The sequence below is a fragment of the Taeniopygia guttata genome, chromosome Z, assembly GCF_048771995.1.
Source record: "Taeniopygia guttata chromosome Z, bTaeGut7.mat, whole genome shotgun sequence".
In the NCBI taxonomy this organism is placed as follows: Eukaryota; Metazoa; Chordata; class Aves; order Passeriformes; family Estrildidae; genus Taeniopygia; species Taeniopygia guttata.
Genome location: NC_133063.1, coordinates 75,707,100 through 75,724,223, shown reverse-complemented (window position 1 = coordinate 75,724,223; position 17,124 = coordinate 75,707,100). Strand labels below are relative to the sequence as shown.

The window sequence follows — 17,124 nt, the reverse complement described above, 5'->3', positions numbered from 1 at the left end:
TTGTATTCATGAAAAGAAGCACAACTGCACTTCACTTGAGAATATTTGTGGTGTCCTCTTAAAACGACTTGCACAGATCCTACATATGTAAGTAAGCAATAGGATGTATGCTAGGGCTACAACTGCTACCATAACTCAACATACTGTCTATTTACCATCTTTCTTTTCATGTATCTTTTCAGCAATCCTCATTTCTCTTTCATTTTTCTCAGACCCCTTTACTAGGCTGTCTTAGTTCACACCTCTTACCCCTTCCACACAGAGCAGTCTTTACTTGCAACTAAGTTATGTGATTTGTATTCTAGTACCAGAGGATTTCACAATAGTATGTTGCATCTTATTTTAAGGATAACTTCAAAACTTCAAAAACAACAGACAGATCTATCAATTAATCTATCACAATAATGATCTATCACAATAATTTTGTGCACTAGATGTACCTCTAGGTCTTTTGGACCCTAAGTGCTACATCATAAGCATCAGAAGATGAAACAGCAAATGTGAAGTGTTACAGACAAAAATATCAACTTACCTGTGACAATTACCTCAAAGACAAGGTCTCACTCCTTATAACAACTGTATTTTGAGCTCTACTGACCTTTATGGAAAAAGAGGACCCAATTAAAAATATATTACCTTTCAGCAGGTCCTTGGAAGATTCTGATAATGCTTCCTTAGGACATTCCATCATATTGATCAGCCAGTCAATAAACTGAAGATAGAAATATGAAAAAAATCTGAATTAAAAGAGCCTCTGTATCAGAACACAATGAATTATTTTCAGTTTGACAGACAATATTTTATTTCTGCTAAATTCAGTTATCTAACCAGAGGCAGTGGCCAATGAAGCTTCTGCCCAAAGTAAACAAAATACCCTAGAGTGTTTTCTCCCTGTCAATGCAATTCTTCCCATAGCTGGACCTGAAACTCCCTTTGTTCCTTCTCATTATGTCAGCAATAATTCTTTGTAAGAAGAAGGCACACTAAACAGCTTCCTCCATCTTGCCTGTTCATACCTTTAACCTATTAATATAACTCTTTCTTATCAGTCTCTTGTCCAAATGTTTTACTGGAAATCCTTCAGAACTCTTATTGCCTTTGTTCCTCTTTTGACCTCTCTCATTTTTTGTTATTTTTTTCTGGCAGTGCAGGGTGCCTGGATGACAATATGGTATTTAAACTCATAAGGATGATTTTCAGGGCAAGGCCTCACATTCTTCCTTAAAACCTAATTAGGCACTTTCATACTAACAGCTCACCCCTGCATTCCTCTGACATTCTGAATTCTGACTTCAGAGGTAACTCTGAGAACAGAAGCATGCTCAGAGAAACCAGTTCTCAACAGATTCCAGTTTGCAAAAAACAATATTAATCTATAGATTAATAACAGTACTTCCACATATAGCAACTACATGCATTGCACAGTAGGATTGCCAAATTAGGCACAATTTTCCACTTTTATTTGCAACTCATACTTCAAAATAAATGACACACACTGCAAACTGTGAAGAAGATCTTTGACTGCTCTGAATTTACAGTGTGGTGTGTCCAGCTGCAGAGGATCCTTCTTTCAGTGTTTAAAACATTGACTTGCTACCAACACGTCCCAATTCTCTTCTGGCTGTATTTTCTTACGAGTTTGACTCCCAGCTTTGGCGTTTTATATTTCTTTTGCAACTCTCAAATTTTACTTAAGAAACTACTCTCATATCTGATTAAAAATAAAGTGAGATCACAACTGAGATGCAGTAAAATACAGAAGAAATAACTGCTCAATCTAAGATTTAAGGTGACTACCAAAAATGGAGTGCTTTCTCATGTTAAGTGCTTACCACTACATGCCTTTTACCTTCTGTGTTTGTTCTTTCCATGGTTCTTTACCCAGCAAAAGGGAAAGACTACTTGGAAGGAGAGTGAGAGTCTCTTGTACAGCAAACTTGTCAGTAGGGTGCTTGCCAATGCGTTCCTCATATAATTCTGGCGATACCATGTGGTGTTTCCACAATGACCAGTCAGCACTGAGGCCAAGGAGTAATGGTGCACCATGGTCAGCCCAGGCCAAAACAGAAGCTGCAAACAGCCATATGAGGAAATCTATGCACTAAACAGGAAAAAGGCAAAAATGCACTTCATTAAATGAATAATACAGAAATAGGAAAAAAAAAATTTAAACCTCACCAATAAAACCCAACAAAAAAACTCATCCAAAAAAGACACCAACCAAAAACCCAAGACCAAAATCTAGATGATGACTTGCTCTTAAAAACAATAATCTAAAAATTCAGGTAAAATTCACAATGTAAGAACTAAAAAGTTAATATCCTTCTATACTTTCTGTCTACAGAAAAAAAAATACAATGTCTACAAAAAGAAAAATAAAATCACACTCTTCTAAAATCATCTTTTTGATTAAAGCTGATCCAAAATTCATTTAAAATTGGGAAAGAACTTTTTCACAGCAACCTGACCGTCGAAGGAAATCAGAGATGGTCACCCTTGTGGTGCTATAAATTGTTGGGAAATGTTGCAGCAATGTAATTAATGTCCTTCTGATCTAAGCAGCAGCTTATTTTATGTCCTCAAACAGAAGACCAAAAATTGGTCTTCAACATTATTTCTCTAAAACTGTTCAAGCCCTCTCAGAACCAGAAACTACACAGTTCTGACCTGCCTAGGCAGTTCTACTAGCGAATTCAAAATTTTCCTTCAATTGTTCTAAATACAGTAAATTTAAAGGAATTATTTCCTTCAGTTGCCTTAAGGTTCTATTATAACTTAAATGTAATGGTTATTTTAAAGAATAATTTTAAATACACATCCATTCACAAAAATTGTGAAGATCTCTGTGGTGGTAAGATCACAATCTTCTAAAACACAAAAGCATGGGGAATAATTCTTCTTACTGAGGAAAAATGTGAAATATATCAAAACTTCCTTCTGTCCTTGCTCCAAATAATTTTCACAGCCATTACCTCTTTCAGATCAACATTTTGTAAGGGTGTTGACTTGTATGCTACATTTCTAATGTAGCCCATCAGGTCTAACAGCCAGTCCATTCTTTTCAGAACTCCTAGAAAAAGAATAAGAACACTGACTCATGTCAAACACTAGAATGCACTGCTTTTCATTAAAAAGCAAGCACAGAAAATCACTATAGCAGGAAAGTACCAACTGCAGAAGAACAAAGATCACCAACACTACAATCACATTTGATTAATTCTACCACTGACAGAAAACATACAGGCCCTAAACAGTACAGAAACATTGCAAATAATGCAGGCAACACACTGAACACACACACAAAAATCAAACAAAAAACTGAGTGAGAATTATTTCACATAATGGCAGCCTGCAGGACTCACTAACCAAGTCTGCACATACGACTGCTACAGAATCTTAAAAACCTCCCTCAACGTACAAATTACTGTGTAAATGGTCCTACAGTGTTGAGAGGGTCAGTAAAATATGGTCAAAGCATGCAAATAAAATCAGGTCTCAGTTCATCTCAAGGATGGAAAACATTTCATTGATTCAGATTCTGCTATCCAAAATCTGTTCTATCTCCTAGAAGGTAATAACCATGCTCACCACCAAGACCACATTACATCATACATAACTATTTCCATGTAATCTTTACAAATGCCCCCTTTCATGCTGTCTCCTACCCAAAGAATCCTCACTTCACTCAATTAAAGCTCACTACTCTTAGAAGTTCTTGAAACACAGATGGCAGCTAAGGCATCTAGCAGTAGTTGTTTAGTGAACACAGAGAGACAAAAACCTTTCTGCCATGAAAATGAGACCTCATTCTTTTATCTTTCTGTTCTTTTTCCTTCTTTATCTTCCTGTGTGATTCTCCTACTTCTCTTGCATCGGCTCCTATGCTTTGTCAGAACTAGAGCTGAGCCAGCCCAAATCATTAACCCACCAGATGACTATCTGGTATAGGTATGAAGAGGGAAAAAGGGAAATTTATTTCCTGTGTTAAACCGTGCAAGGAGTTCAGGAAAGAAAGTTATCTCCTGAGTTCAACCAGTCTCCTAGGAACATTTCTCCACCTTCTGTGTCACATACAGTTAAGTCAGATTGTAGGTCAGAAGGTTAGCAGAGTTGCAGTATTAAGAGGTCTCCAATGTACTATGTACATCTGTAACACTACCCTAAAAAGAGTGGGAGACACAGATCTAGTTAAAACTCTGGTCTGTAAACCACATTGATGAGACAAATGACTTGTAGCTGGGCCCCAGAAAAAGAAGTAACTGGAGAAAAATGTAAAAGCAGAGTTTGATACAAGTACTTGAATAATAAAAGAATTCAGAAGACAGCAGTTTCTAATACAGAAAAATTTGGTTAAACCACCTTAAAATAATTTTAAAGGAATCATTTTAGATTCATAAATATCTATTGATTGCATTGTTCATTTTTCTTTAAGCCTAATCTTACCTGTATTTTCATGTCTCACAATGCGAGCATGATAGAAACTATGCAGGAACATCCATAAAATATTTTCCTTCTGGTGATATTCTGCCACAGTATGAATTACAGCACTCAAGTTTGTCAGAGACAATCTGCCTTGCGAAACTAGATACACTTTCATAAATGTGGCCTTCTCTATATTGTTCTGCAAATGCAATAAAAAAAGTTAAATTGAAAGGTATATTTCTTGTGGAAACAGTAAATTCTGCATTCCTCTCCATAAAAAAAAGTAAGAAACCCTTTGAATGACTAGTAGGTTTCATTTTCCTCAAGACATATTACACAGAAAACTGTACATGCTACTTGAACTTTACACTGTTTGAAATAGGCCAGCAAAGTGTAACTCAGTCAAGCCTGTTTTCATACTGCTTTAAATTTTACATTCCCCTTTGAAATTGAATGAACCAGCTTAACAGTTCTGGACACTTAAGTCTTCTTACAAGACAGATACACTGTAGTGACAAAAAGAAGTTTTCTTAAATGATGTTTTCCAGTGTGAAATATGAAGCGAAAAATACAAGGAAATGACAGTTCAGCTTCCACAACCTATTTGAATGCTTGACACTCTAGTGAATTTCAAAGCAAACAGAAGGGGTGGAGGGGGGCTTTATGTCACCGACTTTTTTTTTTTTAAACTTGATTTGAAAACATCAAGTTCCTCCACACAGGTCATTTCCTTAGCATTTTAGCTGCTAAGAATTCCTCCACTAATTGATTCCACTGGTGAGCGACAAGACAAAAGCTTTTTTTATTCCATTATCATCCTCAGTCATCTTGTCCACCAGGAAAAATCTGAGTGTGAATGTAAATATAGAACACAAAGTCAAGAATGAAAGGTTTTTCAGTCAATTATTTCACATTTTTAACAGAAGCACAGATCCACCAGTTCAAGGACAGCTAGTCACCAAGATGCATTTACAGTCCAATTTCAAGCAGGTGGGTATATTAACCAAAGAGGACTGTGGTCTGCTGTTTGCATAATTGGTCTGAGATTTAGAAGATACAACACCACTCTGGTTCACACCACTGCTGTTCTGCTAACAGAAGTAATTCCCAGAATCACAGAATCAGTTAGGTTGGAAAAGGCCTATGAGATTATCATGTCCAACATATGATTCAAAAATATCATGTCAACTAGACCTCAGCACCGAGTGCCACATCCAGTTTTTCCTTAAACATCTCTAGGGACATTGTCTCCACCATCACCCTGGTGTGACATTCCCATGCTAAGGTCTAATCACCCTTTCTGTGAAGAAATTGTTTGTAATGTTCAGCCTAAATATCTCCTGGTGCAGCTTAGGACTGTGTCTTCTTGTCCTGTCTAGGACTGGTTGCCTGAGAGAAGAGGCCAACCTTCACCTCACCATGTTAGTTAAGACTCTCCCATTCAAACCTCCCAGGTGAAATCATGAGTATTTCAGTTGCTTTGAGAAAGTTTGGGATATGGATTCTTGTCACTTCTGCTTCTCTCACTACCTGCAGATTAGATCCAGAATACTCTTACCTACATGTTAGGTAAAACAATGCTCCCAGTGAGCTAAAATAGTCTGGTGACAATAAAAATGAGAAGGTTGCTTGTTTCACATGATCTGGTGATAAAAGAGCATAATTAAAACATAATTACCTTGGAGACCTGGAGAATGCGATTGATCTCTGAATCAGTCATTTCTGAAATACATCTTGCTACATCAATATACATCTCCAGTTCACCTCTCTGCAAACAGAAAAGTAAATGCATGTCTAAATGTCTATTTCTGGCCTTCTCCATCATCAAAATTCATGAGTTTAGGAGCTTGTAAATGATAATGATGAATAATTAATCTACCTTGTAACGTCACTTAATCTGTTTTAGAAATTCTGTATTTGCTGGGGAATTCAATGTATATCAACAATTCAATGTACAAGAACTATGGTATTTGAATACTTTCAAAGAGTTTATTTTATTTTTAATGGCAAAATGCCATTCTTTGAAAGTATTTTCTGTAGTTAAATAGTGTCTTTAAATCACTGTGAGAAGCTGAATCCTCTGTGGGAAAAAGAAAGCCTTCTCACTCACTGTTCATTTCTTCTCTTTCATTAAAACTCATTTCAGTACTAATATTGTAATTTTCCATTACCAAATTGTTTATGAGGGAGGCATGCACATTAAATTGGTTTCACAACACCGTATTCTAAAATAACCAAAAGTAACTTAAATTGAAATTATGCTGCTATTTTAATTAATATAATTAAAATTTGTACATCTAATTCATGTTTTGAATCTGATGCATCAGCGCAAAAAGATGGGACTTACCATCATAAAAAAAACTATTAAAAAATTATTATTACTGGGATGGGACTTACCATCATTATTTTTTTAATGATGGGACATAACCATCATTAAAAAAATACCTAGCTACAGTATTCATACACCTCATACATACTCCTTACCTGAATCTCATTTGGAAGAAGCTCATATATTTTCTCCACAGCTTGACACAAAAAGCTCCAGCAAAACTGGGCTGGGTTGGGAAGTTTCATTGCCTGGATGAGCCCCTGTAGAACACACTGGACAATTTCTGGGTTTTTTGTCCGGTTCTTCACTTCAAATTGTTGTATCAGAAGCACTTCAGTAAAAGATTGCAGTTTATCTTCTGCAACATGTTGCATCCACAGTGACAGGGACATGAAAAGGTATTTCAGACTTTTCATCTGAAAAGGAAAAATTTTTGCTCAGTTTCAAATTCTAGCTCTTCACTGACCTTGAACTATTGTTGAATAAAATTATAAAAAGAGTGGTGCAAACACAACTTATAAAAGCACTTAAAGTCATAAATATTTCTCCATTCTTTTTTTCTTCCCTTTTTTGATGAATTTTTTGAATTAAAAAGAGTTCAAACATGTCAATATTCTGTTTTCATTAAAAACTGAAGAACTTATTTTCAATAGAGATCACTTCTTCATATGGACAGAGCAATTTTTTTACATGGCGTCCACTGCATTCCTACCTAAAGCATACAGACTGTCTAGACAGTCAATGACAGAAGTATGATAGCCATAGAACCATGAATGTTGCTAGTTAGTGAAGAAGAATGAATAACTTGTACGAAATGCAGAGCTTAAATTCTCTGTGGCTCACCTTATTTTGCAACCTCAAATTCTCACTGCAGCTGGAAAAGTGGTAGTCAGAAATGAAAGCCTTTTTTGGGTACCTTACCACTTATGTACCTTAAAACTGCCAGTAAATGTTTGCATATCTAAGATTAATGAATTAAAACAAAAAACACTCCTTGAAGAGATCACAGAAACAAACAATTAATTTTCTGAGAATTTTCATTTATCTGCTCCTGAACTTGGATAAAGTGACAGAAATGTGCAGTCAAGTATTCTGTGGGATTCAGGGAGTTTTACATACTATATCATGGAATCCACCTTTTAATTCCAGAACAACAGAACAGCAATGAAGGATAAGACCAAATTTGATTATACTGTAGGTTAGTCTGTTGGGTATCTACAAAATTAAGGCAAGGTTTTCAAGACATAGCTTTTTTTAGTTAGCTAGATCAAGAGACCTTGCTAGAAAAAGTAGGTAAGCTTTTCGACAGATTAGGGTGGACTGTTTTTTTAAGACTTTTAGCTAGTATAATAAAAGATCCTTTTTCTCCCTACATGCCATGCTTTATGTCTCCAGGTTATCAGCACTATAGGTTTTAAGCAGTAAAGTAAAATGACTGTAGCAGGTCTTAAGTCTGCCTTGAATTTCAAGGCCCCAGAATAACCTCTCTCACACTATAAATACTCACTAAATTGTATTTCTGAGGAATTCTGAAATTCTGAAAAAAAAAAAAGTAATCCTTTTCTAGTGAGACAGCCTAAACAATGTCACTGAGTAATTTTATATGAAAAAGGGGTTGAAATCCCACAAGTTTTCTGATATACATACACTGAGACTGTAGATAAGGGGAGGTGCCACCCACATCCCTAAAAGCATTGCTGCATTTTGAGATGACTGGGCCTGTGTCACAGCCAGTTCAAGGCAGAGATGTTTTACATCATCACCTAAAACAGAAGAAAACAAAGTTATGAAGAAAATACTTGCCCTTTAAATTTGTTCTCAACTCATAAAATAAAGGAGGGTTGTGGTTCTACTAGAGCATTACATTACAACTTATTTTCTAAAAATCCTTCTTAAAGCTTTTAACACATAGATGTTAGAAGACTCCTCTTTACATTCATGCACTTTCAGCAAGAAGTATCAGCATTTGTTCAAGTTATTTCAATTTATGCAGGAACAAAAATGTGGGAATGCTACAAAAAAATAAAAAATAAAGGAAGAAACCGCTCCTTGCCAAATAAAGTCAAGCTTTAATCCACAGAAGGAAAAATAAGTCAATATTCCTGGACTATGATGCTGTCTGAAATCCAAAACCAGCCACAAAACAGATGTACTGTTTCCTCTGCAAATTCCCTGATTTACAAAAGTAAGACTCCTAAGTGAAAAGCAGGATAAAAAAACCCTCCAGACATTTCACAAGTTTCAGCTTTTCATAAGAATGGCAGACCTCAGTATAGGAATCTTTTTTCATTATTTTGAAAGTTATTACCCAGTTTAATTTAATAGAAAGTGCATTTCAAACTAGTTATAGCTAAATGAAGTATCAAACAGTTCAATTTTTTGGAAAAGTGGCATGAAGGCTCTGACATGGGCATTGGAACAAGTGTTTAGCAATTACTAGTAACAGAATACAATTAGTTGAGTTTTATGATGGGCTCTTACATAAACAGTACATATTAAATATTCAGGCCACTTTCACCAATGTTTTAGGGAACTTCTCAGCTCTGATCTTCTTTAGTTTTTCTTCAGTTAAAACAGTGTCCACATGGTGATGACAAATATATACTTGCAAACACTAAAAAGTCAGTCTCAAAAGCATAATAAAACTAACCACTGCACTAACTTCAAGCCCTGAAGAGGATTCCAAAGTTTGTGAAAGCTGCATTAGTAAATAACTCTTGTGACAAAAACAAAAGTCTTAATAGAAAACTGCAACTCTTACCAAAGTTCAGCCTCATCAAAGGAGAAAGAATGGATGCCCAGTTTACAGGTGGATACTGATGGCTTTCTCCAACTAATGCAATGGGTGCCAGTGCTACCTTCACCAACTCAGCTGGGACAGATTCAGGGCCTAGAACAGAAGATATGGTCAGGGTCTAAATTTGGTATACACATATTTTGCTGAATAGCTCAGCTGTAGTAAAGAACTGAAAAGTGTTACAAAATCACTTCCTTTTGTGTCTGAGAATTAGCCATTTCATTTATAATGAACAGTTATGTTTTTAATATCCTGTCAAACTGTTTTTTTTGTTACTAATAAATAGAAACTTTCTGGTCCCCTGTTTTTGAGTCAATTTACAAGTTAATTATAGATATTCCTCATCTAGTAAGATAGTATTTTTTCATTTTTTATTGGGAGAACAGAAAAGTTTTCTGACACTGCTTTCCTTTCTCATCTTGTAAATGCAGGCCAAAAGCACAGTCAGGTTAAGTGCTAACCTTTGCTACATACCATGTTATGTCAACATAAGTTAACTCAGTCCTCCTGGAATCAAAACGTAGGCATTTTAATCTCCATTTAAAGCAAAGCTTGCTTCATAGGACAGCAGTGAGCTCACTAAACTCCACATAGAAGCAATCCTCTCTCTCTTACCTTCCTTAAGACTACTCTGAGACATCTCTCTTTTACCAGGTTTCCTTATGTAAGACCATACTTTCTTCAGGCTTCTTTGGATCTATCCCATCAGTAATCTTTTTATTACCACTCTTGTTATAGAGACTCTTAATCCAGCATTACTGAAATAAGGGGCAGCATAAAGTTGGTCTGATGATGGAGTATTAACTGGGCATACAGGCTAACACTTAAAAATGATCTGACTTTCATTCTCATAGGGAAGAAACATCATCTCACCAGAAGGGAAAAGGGTTTTAAAAGTAAAAAATCAGGTGGAGAAAACAAAAGTCCTAACTACACAATATTACCGTATCTTTTTGACTGTAATTAAATTTCTATTTTAAATACCTCACATTAGCAAAGTTCAAATTTGTACTTAGAAACGTTCTCTTAGCAAATAAAAGCAAGTGTTTAAGATCATCTTTTATAGCCATAACAAATTTCCCAGAGGAATACTGTAGTTTGATCCTTACCTTTCTTTCCACTTTCAATAGCAAAGTCAATGGCTGCCCTGATAAAGCTGTTTACAGGTAAGTAGCTAAAATCTGGAGGAACTGTGAAGATAAAAAGACTGCTTATATTCTAAAACATCATCAGCAAAAATTACAACCTTCTGCTGCCAGGTAAATTTAAAGCCCAGACTGAGCTGTGTTTCAGCTAACTGATTCTGTAGGTGACTCAGAATATTTAGACCACAAGATTGATAGACGTATTGGCCTTTTCACCTTTAAAGCAAGCTAAACATTTCTGGTGGTGAGAGGTGCCAGATGTGAAAAAACAAATTCTCAGATCAACTGAAAAGCCAGGGATAAGAACTTCCTTAAAAATATATTGGGCACTGCAAGCTGGGCTTTGAAAGGGAGCGCTTCAAAATTTTAGGAAATTTAATGCAGCAGACATTCCATATCTATCTAACCTTAGGCATGCATGTATTCATGCAGGCATACATAAAATCAAAAACTTTGAGAGACTTTTCTCTGTGATGTTCATCTACATTTTGTTTTTTTGGTTCCCAGTTTAGTTCACACCAAAGCAAACAGCTTCAACTTCATTAGCTTTTGCTTGTTACTGGTATTTCATTAATGATTAATTATCCAGCCTTTACTTTACCAATGGATATTGAATTAACACCTAAAGTTAGCAATGTATCAGCCACTCTGAAAGGGCACAGAACACTAATTTTTTTATTTCAGCTAACCAGAGAAGAGCTGTTCTAGAAAAATACTTCTAAAACATCTGCTTGGTCTTGTTATAGACTAGTTTTTAAGTATTGATTTTTTTATAGAGTGGGAAGTGCTAAAACAAAAAGTAGATTAATCAGTTCTAAAAGGCATGGAGTAGATGTCAAATACATGTGCTATAAGAACTACAAAACCTGTTTACAGTTTATCCTATAAAAAAATAAAGAAGCAATATACAAGTTTGACCAGAACAATTTAGAACCTTACTTTCATACTGCAAGTAAAAGCAGTGGTGGGGGATCCTATTACTGATTCCTACTGATTCATATTCCAACGTTTAGACACACAGGACCATGAGATCTCTGATTCAAAGGTTGTCATGTCACTTCCAGGGTTGCCTTGTCTAACTTATATTATCTCATGTGTCCCTCACTGTCTTTTTAGTGATGTGCTATTTCTACATGCTCTTTAAGAAGCAGTAATAAAGCATCTTACCAGATGCCCTGTTCTGCGTAGAAGACAAACAGGACATGTGAAGACGTCCCAGAAGTCTTGCTGCATTTGTCTGAAGACCAATCTGCTCTGACAAACTAATTATCTGTTGAGACAATAAACCACTCATTAGACAAATTTCCCTACACTGCCTCATTCAAGCTGGTTACAAACATTACATAGTTTCTTTTTAACAGACTTGGCTTGCTTTTGCAAGGTGTGAAGGTACACTAGTACATTATTCAAAAGAAGAAACACAGGCTACCTTCTTACCTGTGTAAGGGTTCTGATCACTTCATTCAGCTTACTGTGAAACTGTGAGGACTGAATGCCCTCAGATTTCAGCTGCAAGAGAAAAATAAAAAAAGGTTATTTTTGCAAGAAATAAACAAAGAAGCAACAAACAGAGAAAAAATTCTGAAAACAGATTACATTTGCACCCATGTCTTTCTCTGGGAGTGGGAGAGAGAAAAGGAGAAAGCTTACATGGCTGAAAATTTTCCCCAGTGGCATTGCACATGGGCCATATGATGGCAAAATGGAACAAGTCCCATTTTATGCATTGCAAGTCAATGTGCTTGGTTCATACACAACATGAATTATTGTAAAAATGTGATGTCCTGGTCTACAGCCATTGCTGTACAAATGTGAAGGATGCATCCCATCTTGCCTTCTAGGCAAATTTCTCCACGAGATTACAGTACCATTTGCTTGCATATTCTGACCTGTATCATGCCTCCTTCAGAGCCCACCAGTGCAACCAGCCCACTGACAGCAGCCAGACGGTCCATTGTTGGAGAACCCTGGAAGCATAATTCAGGACCAGTGAGCCAATGTGATGACACAACACTAGGACCAAATGCTTATTTCTTCCAACTTAAAAACCATGACTACTATCACTACTACACCTTTAATCCCAACAGCCTTTTCAGATCAGAGTCCAGCATCCCTCTCTTGATGAATGAAAGCTTTATATGGAGCTTCCTCCTCACTCCTCCAAATCTGGAATCATCATGTCAATACAAATCACCTTTTTTCCTAGCACAATCTGTATTCCACAAAATATACCAGTGCAATTCAACTCAAAACCAATTTCTTTATTGATAATTACCTTTAACTGCAACCTTAATATGTAAATTTAGAGTTTGATTTGAAACACCTAACTTTTCCAGATAAATTGAAATTATTTTAATGACTAAGGCACTACAATCACCCTTCTTTTTTCTCATTTTGATAAGCAGCACCTGATTTCACAAGACATTTTTCCTTAATAACCTAGACTTGGGCACTGTTCCAAATTAGTGAACATGTACAAATTAAGACCTCATTGAGATAAGCATTTCTCATAAATTATCCAAGTAGAAGAGAAACAGGGATTTTTATTTTTAGCAAACACCCCAAAGTTATACTCTTGATTCCAAATATTAATCAAACAGCATATTCAGATAGTCCTAACTTTTCCTAACATCACTCCTGCAGAAGCAAGGAAAATTATGTTCCTACTGTTAATTTTAAACTGCACACCATCCCTTTCCCACCTCCCACCTCCACGGGTAGTTTTACCCCTTCCCATGCAAAAAAAACCCCCAAAAAACAAAAAAAAACCCCAAAAAACCAAAAAACAAACAAATGAACAAGAAAACCCCAACAACAACAAAAAAACAAAAAAAAACCAAAACAAAACAAAAATGAAACCAACAAAACAAGTACAAAACCCAGGATATGCATACAAACTCCTTTACCTCTGCAAGCACAATTTTTATCCAGGCTGGCATTAGTCTGTTACTCAGATCTTCAGCTTTCCCATGACCACAAGCTGACAATCCATGTACTATTGCACCTAAAGCTAAAGCGAAACTGTAGGTCTGTAAGGTAAAAAGAACTTATTAAAACAGATTTTACAAAGGAGTCTCTATTCTTTTCTATATTTATTATTGAAACATTACTTACATATTTATTTCCAAATAATTAGAGATAATGTCTTTGTCTAGAGTACCAGATGTCTTATTTCAAATGACATAAGATTTTCTGAGATTAAATCTTTGACACACAGAACCTTTGTTTTAGAGAAGATCTTCTGATATGAAGATAAAAAGCTCTAGCACAGGTAGTCAGGTCTGATTTCCTATTTTTCAGATAAACATTCTGAACAGTTGATTAATGTAAGAGGCTTTGATTCAAAATGGTTGCCTCCCCCGGCTCCTTCATTTCCTGGCAAACATTAAGCAGAAAAGAACTTGCACTAAAATATTGAGATTATTTTTGGCAATTTGTGGGATACCCTAGGACATTAGGGATGAAACACACACCTGTAGGAAGCTGTGGCTATGTTTACAGTTATGCACTGTCAGTGGTTCAGGGAAAGCAAAAATTCAGAACAGCACAGTTGTATTTTCCCACCAAGAAAAAGAATTTATAGAAACATGCTATAAAAGAGACAAAAAAATGGTAGGATATAGGGACTAAAGACATAAAATATAACAATTTCTCTTCTAAATGCAATCAAACACATGCAAGTTGCTTTTATTTCACTGTCTAGTAATTGCTATACTCATTAATGAATCAAATGGTAGTCTTAGTAATTGTGGGGTATGTAAATATATTCATCAGTACTAGTTAATGATGAAAGTAGATCAATATAATTGTCTTGAATTGTAGTTTGGGTAAAGCAGTATCCAATATTAAATAGACAAAGAGAGAAAGAGAACTGAAGCAAAGCCCAGACACAGAACTATTACCTGTTGATTATTTTCTGCTAAGGTCCGTAGCTTGCTCATAGCCTTCTCAGCCTCAGCTGCTTCTATGATTCCCACACTGAAAGCAGAGACAGAGGAACAGGCCACAGAATAGGCAACTACCTGAAAAAAAATTTAGTCCATTAACTAGTGTCTAATCAAGGTCACTGTAGCAATGGTCACGTTGAATAATGTGCCAGCATAATAAAAAAAGACGTAACATTTTCAGTTTATACTTTCAGATATTTATTTCCTCCCTGAAAGATTCTTCATTGATGCTAGTAATGTTAAACAAACACAACTAAAGCTTGGAAGTACTTCTGATTTTACAGAGGTTAAACTCCTGACCTTCCACACAAATGACACAAATGTAGCTATTCTCTAAACACAAGTATCTGATCATTATTTATGTAACCATACTCATCATGCTGTGCTCCAATCAGGACTACAAGCAGGTCAACTAGGCCAGAAAATGAGCAAGTAGAACTGTCCCTCTCACACACCCACAACATCAGCCTCCTATCCTTGCAGAAGGATTCACCAGCAGCATTGCTTTTCTGTTTTTCTGCCTTAGCCATGGAGAATTAAGTGAAGTCGGAACTACCAACAAAGCAAGTGTGCCAAATGTCAAACCCTAACCTCCTCTGTACCAAAGTTAAGCAACAGAACAAACACATGACTGAGGGAAGCAGAGAGCACCTACCTACTGTGAAAGATTGACATCAATTGACCTGTAGCAAGTAATGTGCAGATTGTACCTTTTGCTGCAGCAGGCCAAAATTACTTCTCAAGTACCAGGTTATATCCAAGTCATTTACAGCTCTGAAAAGCCTCTTGTGCATCTCATATAGTAGCATTCATCCTAGAGTGCTGCCCAAATTTTACTCATCTCTACAAATCATTAGAGAGGTTTTAATTGCAAAGGGTAGTGAAAAACTGAAAATTCCTTCTCATCCCAAACTATCTCATGATGTTAAACAGCTGCTGCCTTTCATCTCAGAAGTTGCTGTATTGAAATCAGTTTAATTTCAATAATACACTTGAAGATCTCTGGGGACAGATAAATTATTTCATAGGTGTAAGTAATTTTAATGCATGAGCAATAAACTGCAGAAGGCTAATCCCCAACACATATATACTGCCAAAAAAATAAAACTCCATCGAAGAAGATGTTTAATAAAGAACACTTCCAACAGGGGGAAAAGAATAACACTATCAATCTCAATTGACTCCTGTAGGAAAAACAGAGGATTGCTCAGCTGCTCCAGGCTTACATTTATCATGTACAGACAGGGTTGCTTTTCTCATGCAAAACATATGCTTGTTCTGATTTCTCTTTGAATTTCATCAGTTTTCATTCTCAAGTTTTACCTCAGCAAAGTTATAGGCTAAATACATGGACCATGTCAAAACTTATAGGACGTATCCTGGAAAAAAACTCCCTGAAGTGCAGGGCTCAGTTTAAGTTTTCAAAATATAAAGAAAATAGTAAATGGGGCCATAGCAGCATGCACAAGTACAAAATTCACATTTAGCAACACAACACAATTAGCTAGCAACACGAGATTTCAAAGAAGTATACAGAAGGCATATTGAAGGATGAAGAATTAGCATTTAAGTTCTCGCTGAGAGTAACTTGTTGTCTGCGTTTAGTAGATCAGATGAGCAGTAAACAACAGTATATAAGAGACCTGTATTCATAGTTACTCATGATCCAACTTTCAACAATTTAATCTGGGGTTAAGGAATTAAAGAACACCTTTAAAGAATCATGTCTGTTAACTTTTCGGGCAGTTCCTTAATGTCTGTACAAGATATTCTTGTGATTGCTGTTATTATCACTTTTTTTTTCCAGCAGACATAAACCCATATATTGTGAAAGAAAAAATAGAAAACAAGCCTTCCAGTACCACAAATAAAAAAAAGTTCCAGCAAAAAGACTATAGTTATTAAAGGGAGGCAACAAAATTAAAGGAAGACTTAAAATTTGTGATAAAATAGGTCATACCTCCTGGACTCCTCTGCTTTGGTCCTCACTGCTGTCCAGGTATTTGCAGAGTTTTCGCAATGAAGCAGAAACATGCACACGTGATTCTGTTTGGCTACTGTGACTCATAAATGAAAGAACAAGTCCTACACCTAAAATACATCCAGTACTTTAAGACAAAACAAAAGAGAAAGATTAAAGTATGCTTTGGCCGCTCTGAACTCTCTTTAAACCCCTATAAAATTTGTGGGTAAGATGACCACTTGGCCTTGACTGATAACTAGCCCTGTAGACAACGTATTATCATAGTCAATTTTGCAAATGGTTTTTATTTCACACATCCTTTTCAGGAAACACCAGACAAAAGAAGAGCATAAGAAGAAAATGTGTATTTAAATGTAAGTCCTACACATACAGCTTCATTATTCGTTCTGTTTCTGAAGAACCAGTAGCCCAAACAAGTGCCATAAACTAGTGTGAAGGAAGTATGGATCCAAATTTCTACGCGTCCTGATAGTATAAACTAGGAAATCCCAATTAAACAT

The 17,124-nt window shown here is 36.0% G+C and overlaps 1 protein-coding gene across 5 annotated transcripts in view; it reads right to left on the bottom strand.

Annotated features, from left to right (window-relative positions):
* Positions 1-17,124, bottom strand: part of FOCAD (focadhesin) — a 90,361-nt gene that overhangs the window by 1,183 nt on the left and 72,054 nt on the right. For all 5 annotated transcript variants that reach the window (XM_030257522.4, XM_072922703.1, XM_002191801.7 and 2 more), the window contains 15 exons: positions 16,601-16,748; positions 14,596-14,715; positions 13,600-13,722; positions 12,583-12,660; positions 12,131-12,202; positions 11,861-11,963; positions 10,658-10,738; positions 9,513-9,641; positions 8,399-8,514; positions 6,907-7,167; positions 6,101-6,190; positions 4,444-4,621; positions 2,973-3,070; positions 1,850-2,101; positions 637-712 (listed from right to left, as the gene is read on the bottom strand). In XM_030257522.4, coding sequence (XP_030113382.3) covers positions 637-712; positions 1,850-2,101; positions 2,973-3,070; positions 4,444-4,621; positions 6,101-6,190; positions 6,907-7,167; positions 8,399-8,514; positions 9,513-9,641; positions 10,658-10,738; positions 11,861-11,963; positions 12,131-12,202; positions 12,583-12,660; positions 13,600-13,722; positions 14,596-14,715; positions 16,601-16,748 — 1,925 coding nt within the window. The remainder of the gene's footprint in view (positions 1-636; positions 713-1,849; positions 2,102-2,972; positions 3,071-4,443; positions 4,622-6,100; positions 6,191-6,906; positions 7,168-8,398; positions 8,515-9,512; positions 9,642-10,657; positions 10,739-11,860; positions 11,964-12,130; positions 12,203-12,582; positions 12,661-13,599; positions 13,723-14,595; positions 14,716-16,600; positions 16,749-17,124) is intronic.